The sequence below is a fragment of the Babylonia areolata genome, chromosome 16, assembly GCF_041734735.1.
Source record: "Babylonia areolata isolate BAREFJ2019XMU chromosome 16, ASM4173473v1, whole genome shotgun sequence".
NCBI lineage: Eukaryota > Metazoa > Mollusca > Gastropoda > Neogastropoda > Buccinidae > Babylonia > Babylonia areolata.
This window is the reverse complement of record NC_134891.1, coordinates 30,135,385-30,142,884: the sequence shown is the minus strand read 5'-3', so window position 1 is coordinate 30,142,884 and position 7,500 is coordinate 30,135,385. Positions and strand designations below refer to the sequence as shown.

The window sequence follows — 7,500 nt, the reverse complement described above, 5'->3', positions numbered from 1 at the left end:
TAGGTGTTGTCAGGTGTTGGTCAGGTGTTGTCAGGTGTTGGTCAGGTGTTGTCAGAAATTGGTCAGGTGTTGTCAGGTGTTGGTCAGGTGTTGTCAGGTGTTGGTCAGGTGTTGTCACGTGATGGTCAGGTGTTGTCAGGTGTTGGTCAATTGTTGTTAGAAGTTTGTCAGGTGTTGGTCAGGTGTTGTCAGGTGTTGGTCAATTGTTGTTAGAAGTTTGTCAGGTGATGGTCAGGTGTTAGGTGTTGGTCAGGTGTTGTCAGGTGTTGGTCAATTGTTGTTAGAAGTTTGTCAGGTGTTGTCAGTTGGTCAGCTGTTGATCAGGTGTTGTTAGGTGTTGTCCAAGTGTTGGGCAGGTGTTGTCAGGTGAAAATCAGGTGTTGGTCGGGTGTTACTCAGGTGTTGGTCGGATTTAAGATATTAATCAAGTGCTGGTCAGGTATTACTCAGGTGTTGCCAGGTGATAATTGTGTGTTGGTCGGGTGTAACTCAGGTGTTGGTCAGATTTCAGATTTTAATCAGGTGTTAACAAGGTGCTATCAGGTGTTGCCCAGGTGTTGTCATGTGTTGACCACGTGCTGTCAGGTGTTGACCACGTGCAGTCAGGTGTTGACCAGGTGCTGTCAGGTGTTGACCACGTGCTGTCAGGTGCTGGCACAGTGCGGGAAGTGGTCAAGCCAGATTCATGGTGCCAGCCAACACAGACACCAGCAGGAGGATCAGCCACAGCTGACTGTCGACAGCACCACAACCTGTCACGACACAGCCACAGCAGCTGTCAAACTGAGAGACCGGCAGTGGGAATGTGGATTGCACTACTCCCTTCCTTCCTGCACTACTCCCTTCCTTCCTGCAGTATTCCCTTCCTTCCTGCAATACTCCCTTCCTGTAGTACTCCCTCCCTTCCTGTAGCACTCCCTTCTACAGTACTCCCTTCCTCCTGTACTCCCTTCCTTCCTGCACCACTCCCTTCCTGTAGTACTCCCTTCCCTTCCTTCCTGTAGTACTCCCTTCCCTTCCTTCCTGTAGTACTCCCTTCCTTCATGCAATACTCCCTTCCTGTAGTACTCCCTTCCCTTCCTTCCTGTAGTACTCCCTTCCCTTTCTTCCTGTAGTACTCCCTTCCTTCATGCAATACTCCCTTCCTGTAGTACTCCCTTCATGCAGTACTCCCTTCCTTCATGCAGTACTCCCTTCCTTCATGCAGTACTCCCTTCCCTTCCTGTAGTACTCCCTTCCCTTCCTTCCTGTAGTACTCCCTTCCTTCATGCAGTACTCCCTTCCTTCATGCAGTACTCCCTTCCCTTCCTGTAGTACTCCCTTCCCTTCCTTCCTGTAGTACTCCCTTCCTTCATGCAATACTCCCTTCCTGTAGTACTCCCTTCATGCAGTACTCCCTTCCTTCATGCAGTACTCCCTTCCTTCCTGTAGTACTCCCTTCCCTTCCTGCAGTACTCCCTTCCCTTCCTGCAGTACTCCCTTCCTTCCTGTAGTACTCCCTTCCTTCCTGTAGTACTCCCTTCCCTTCCCTTCCTTCCTGCAGCACTCCCTTCCTGCAGCACTCCCTTCCTTTCTTCCCTCCTGCAGTACCCCACTTCCCGTTTAGCGGTACTTCTTTCCTGCAGGACAATGCGCATTATAAGCATCCATAAGATGATTATGGTGGTGGTGGTGGTAATGATGAGGATGCTGCTGCTGCTGGTGAAAATGATGGTGATAATGATGGTGATAATGATGGTAAAAATGGTGATAACGATGGTGATAATGATGGTGATAATGATGGTGATGATGATGGTGATAATGATGGTGATAATGATGGTGATAACGATGCTGATAACGATGCTGATAACGATGGTGATGATGATGGTGATAATGATGGTGATAATGATGGTGATAACGATGGTGATGATGATGGTGATGATGATGGTGATAATGATGGTGATAATGATGGTGAAAATGATGGTGATAATGATGGTGATAACGATGGTGATGATGATGGTGATAATGATGGTGATAATGATGGTGATAACGATGCTGATAACGATGGTGATGATGATGGTGATGATGATGGTGATAATGATGGTGAAAATGATGGTGATAACGATGCTGATAACGATGGTGATGATGATGGTGATAATGATGGTGATGATGATGGTGATAACGATGCTGATAACGATGGTGATGATGATGGTGATAATGATGGTGATAACGATGGTGATGATGATGGTGAAAATGATGGTGAAAATGATGGTGATAACGATGCTGATAACGATGGTGATGATGATGATACACCAAGCACTGAAGCACAGAGGCAGGGGGGTGACGGTCTTACCAGAGTCAGTGGTACGTCTCAGATCCCCCACGTCCGCCGAGGGGCCCGGGGCTGTGGGTAGGGGGGTGGAGGGGCCTGGTGTGGGGATTCCCGCTGGTTTCGGTGTGGGGTTTTCCACTGGTGGGTTTCCCACTGGTTTTGGAGTGGGGTTTTCCACTGGTGGGTTTCCCACTGGTTTTGGAGTGGGGGTTTCCACTGGTGGGTTTTCCACTGGTGTGGGTGTTGGGGTTCCCACTGGTTTTGGTGTTGGGGTTTCCACTGGTGTGGGCGTGGGGGTTCCCACTGGTTTTGGTGTTGGGGTTTCCACTGGTTTTGGTGTTGGGGTTCCCACTGGTTTGGGCGTGGGGGTTCCAACTGGTTTTGGTGTGGGGGTTTCCACTGGTTTGGGCGTGGGGGTTCCCACTGGTTTTGGTGTTGGGGTTCCCACTGGTTTTGGTGTGGGTGTTGGGGTTTCCACTGGTTTTGGTGTGGGTGTTGGGGTTTCCACTGGTTTTGGTGTGGGTGTTGGGGTTTCCACTGGTTTTGGTGTGGGGGTTTCCACTGGTTTTGGTGTTGGGGTTTCCACTGGTTTTGGTGTGGGTGTTGGGGTTTCCACTGGTTTTGGTGTGGGGGTTTCCACTGGTTTTGGTGTGGGGGTTTCCGGTACTGGTGGCACCACTGGCGTGGGGGTGACTGTTTCAATCTTGGTAGGGGGTCCTGCAGAAAACAGTGATGTGAAAAAATGAATTTGCACAAGTCTTCTAGAACAACGTGAGATGTATGTGCATATTTACATTCAAAGTTCATAGGAATTTGGATCAACGACCAATACATGTAACAGGAAATTAGTGCGTGAGGAAAAGATGTTGACTTAGCACGAGCCATTCGTAATATTTATTGAAATATTGCCCATGAGAATATGGCTGAGAAAAATATGAAGATGAATGACGATAAAACTGAGCTCATTGCCACTGGCACCAAATCAAAGATTAACCAGATCATCTGTTCCCGAGGTCCATCTCTGGCTGTGACATTCCATGTTCCCACCCTGGCTTCTACTCTGATGAAACATAGAAATGGCTCGTACTAACACACATGGAAATGTGCGTATATAAACCACATGGAAATTTGGTCGGACTAAACCACATGGAAATGGGGTCAGACTATACCTTTTGAAAATGGGTCAGACTATACCCTAAGGAAATGGGTCGGACTATACCAAACGGAAATCGGTCGGACTAAACCACATGGAAATGGGTCAGACTATACCATGTGGAAATGGGTCAGACTATACCGTATGGAAATGGGTCAGACTATACCACATGGAAATGGGTCGGACTATACCACGAGGAAATGGGTCAGACAATATCATGTGGAAATGGGTCAGACTTTACTACGTGGAAATGGGTCGGACAATATGTGGAAATGGGTCGGACTAAATCACGTGGTACCAGGTCGAGCTAAACGTTAAACTACAGTCAAATATGTGTAACAAAATCACATGGAAGTTTGTTGGGCTGAATGACAACCAACAGGTCGGCCTAAACCACGTGAAATGGAATAAAAACGGCACAACACATGGTAAGCATCATCATGATGCGTGTGTGTGTGTGTCAGTGCGTGCGTGCGTGTGCGTGTGTATGTGCGCGAGCGCGTGTGTGCGTGTGAGAACTCATAACGTTTTAGTTTAAATTTATTTTCTTTAAAGAAGAGTAAGATATGAGAGACAGAGAGAGACACAGAGAGAGACACACAGAGAGAGAGAGAGAGAGAGAGAGAGAGAGGGGGTTGGGGGGGTGGGGGGGGGGAGGAGAGTACAGACCTGAGGAACAGGAGTAAGGGGGCTGAAACAGGAACTGGGTTTGCTGAAACAGGGCAGAATCAAACTCGGACTGTTTGACCACGCTGGCGCTGGCTTTGGCCTGAGTCACACACTGACGGAACGTCTGCAGGGCTCTGGAACCAACACACAGTGACACACACCACAACAGTCACAGTGACACATCACAACAGTCACAGTGACACATCACAGCAGTCACAGTGACACACACCACAACAGTCACAGTGACACATCACAGCAGTCACAGTGACACACACCACAACAGTCACAGTGACACATCACAACAGTCACAGTGACACACCACACATCACTACAGTCACAGTGACACATCACAACAGTCACAGTGACACACACCACAAGTCACAGTGACACACCACACATCACAACAGTCACAGTGACACATCACACATCACTACAGTCACAGTGACACATCACACATCACTACAGTCACAGTGACACACCACACATCACAACAGTCACAGTGACACACCACACATCACTACAGTCACAGTGACACACATCACAACAGTCACAGTGACACACACCACAAGTCACAGTGACACACCACACATCACAACAGTCACAGTGACACACCACAACAGTCACAGTGACACACACCACACATCACAACAGTCACAGTGACACATCACAACAGTCACAGTGACACACCACACATCACAACAGTCACAGTGACACACATCACAACAGTCACAGTGACACACCACACATCACAACAGTCACAGTGACACATCACAACAGTCACAGTGACACACCACACATCACAACAGTCACAGTGACACACCACACATCACAACAGTCACAGTGACACATCACAACAGTCACAGTGACACATCACACATCACAACAGTCACAGTGACACATCACACATCACTACAGTCACAGTGACACATCACACATCACTACAGTCACAGTGACACACATCACAACAGTCACAGTGACACACCACACATCACAACAGTCACAGTGACACACCACACATCACAACAGTCACAGTGACACACCACACATCACAACAGTCACAGTGACACATCACTACAGTCACAGTGACACACCACACATCACTACAGTCACAGTGACACACCACACATCACTACAGTCACAGTGACACATCACTACAGTCACAGTGACACACATCACACATCACAACAGTCACATTGTGGGCAATGCAAGAAACGTAATCACATCATGTGTTGAATGCAAGAATAGAAACAACACATAGTATCATGCCTCAGATAAATGGTAACAACACAGTAACACCACAACAATGATAAATGGTAACACAGTAACACCACAACAATGATAAATGGTAACAACACAGTAACACCACAACAATGATAAATGGTAACACAGTAACACCACAACAATGATAAATGGTAACAACACAGTAACACCACAACAATGATAAATGGTAACAAAACAGTAACACCACAACAATGATAAATGGTAACCACACAGTAACACCACAACAATGATAAATGGTAACAACACAGCAACACCACAACAATGATAAATGGTAACACTAACACCACAACAATGATAAATGGTAACACAGTAACACCACAACAATGATAAACGGTAACAACACAGTAACACCACAACAATGATAAATGGTAACACTAACACCACAACAATGATAAATGGTAACACAGTAACACCACAACAATGATAAATGGTAACACTAACACCACAACAATGATAAATGGTAACACCACACAGCAACACCACAACAATGATAAATGGTAACACAGTAACACCACAACAATGATAAATGGTAACACTAACACCACAACAATGATAAATGGTAACACAGTAACACCACAACAATGATAAATGGTAACAACACAGTAACACCACAACAATGATAAATGGTAACACAGTAACACCACAACAATGATAAATGGTAACACCACACAGTAACACCACAACAATGATAAATGGTAACACAGTAACACCACAACAATGATAAATGGTAACACAGCAACACCACAACAATGATAAATGGTAACACAGTAACACCACAACAATGATAAATGGTAACAACACAGTAACACCACAACAATGATAAATGGTAACACTAACACCACAACAATGATAAACGGTAACACCACACATAGAGTAACACCACAACAATGATAAATGGTAACACAGTAACACCACAACAATGATAAATGGTAACACAGTAACACCACAACAATGATAAATGGTAACACCACACAGTAACACCACAACAATGATAAATGGTAACACAGTAACACCACAACAATGATAAATGGTAACCACACAGTAACACCACAACAATGATAAATGGTAACACCACACAGTAACACCACAACAATGATAAATGGTAACACAGTAACACCACAACAATGATAAATGGTAACACCACACAGTAACACCACAACAATGATAAATGGTAACAACACAGTAACACCACAACAATGATAAATGGTAACACAGTAACACCACAACAATGATAAATGGTAACAACACAGTAACACCACAACAATGATAAATGGTAACAACACAGTAACACCACAACAATTATAAATGGTAACAACACACAGCAACACCACATTAAAGATACGTGGTAACAACACAGTGACACCATAACAATAATAAATGATAACACACAATAAAACCACAACAATGACGTTTGGTAACACCATGTATAATCTGTAAAAAAAAAAAAAACACACAATAACGTCATGTATAAACAGTAACAACACACAGTAAAACCTTGTACAAACGTTAACAGCGCACAGTAACACCATGTCAAAACGGTAACAACACACAGTAACATCATGTACAAAAGTAACAACACGCATCAACACATTGTTTAAACTGTAACAAATCACATTAACATCACGTAGAGATAGTAATGACGCACAGTGACACCGTGTTCAAACGGTAACAACACACATTAACACCATGTGTAAACTGTAACAATGCACAGTAACACCATGTACAGACAGTAACACCACATGCAGTACTCCACGACTCACGTGCAAGCCAGCTGTTGCGAGGCAGAAGAGCTCATCACGGTGTAGAAGTCATTTTGACACACAGCAAAGTACTCGTCAGCACCAAGACTGCCCAGCTGGTCTCCTGACACACACACACACACACACACACACACACAATCTTTTTCTTTCTGACAGGAAGTAATGACAGTAGATAATTAAACATTAAACATGGAGTTCCAAAGGGATCCACTCTAGGGCCAGTTTTATTCTCCACTTATCTTAACGATTAAACAGGTATATTCACATAAAATTTTGGGTGTCATTATTCATAAAGATCTATCTTGGACTGATCATACGAAGTTCTT

General features: G+C 44.8%; 1 protein-coding gene across 1 annotated transcript in view; it reads right to left on the bottom strand.

The window, feature by feature from the left end:
- Nucleotides 1-162: 162 nt before the first annotated feature.
- The window catches only part of LOC143291312 (uncharacterized), a 42,491-nt gene continuing 35,153 nt past the window's right edge, over nucleotides 163-7,500 (bottom strand). Inside the window, exons 14-17 of the mRNA XM_076601166.1 lie at nucleotides 7,175-7,277; nucleotides 4,134-4,267; nucleotides 2,333-3,028; nucleotides 163-752 (exon numbers count right to left, since the gene is read on the bottom strand). Of these exons, the coding sequence (XP_076457281.1) occupies nucleotides 673-752; nucleotides 2,333-3,028; nucleotides 4,134-4,267; nucleotides 7,175-7,277 (1,013 nt within the window). The 3' untranslated portion in view covers nucleotides 163-672. The remainder of the gene's footprint in view (nucleotides 753-2,332; nucleotides 3,029-4,133; nucleotides 4,268-7,174; nucleotides 7,278-7,500) is intronic.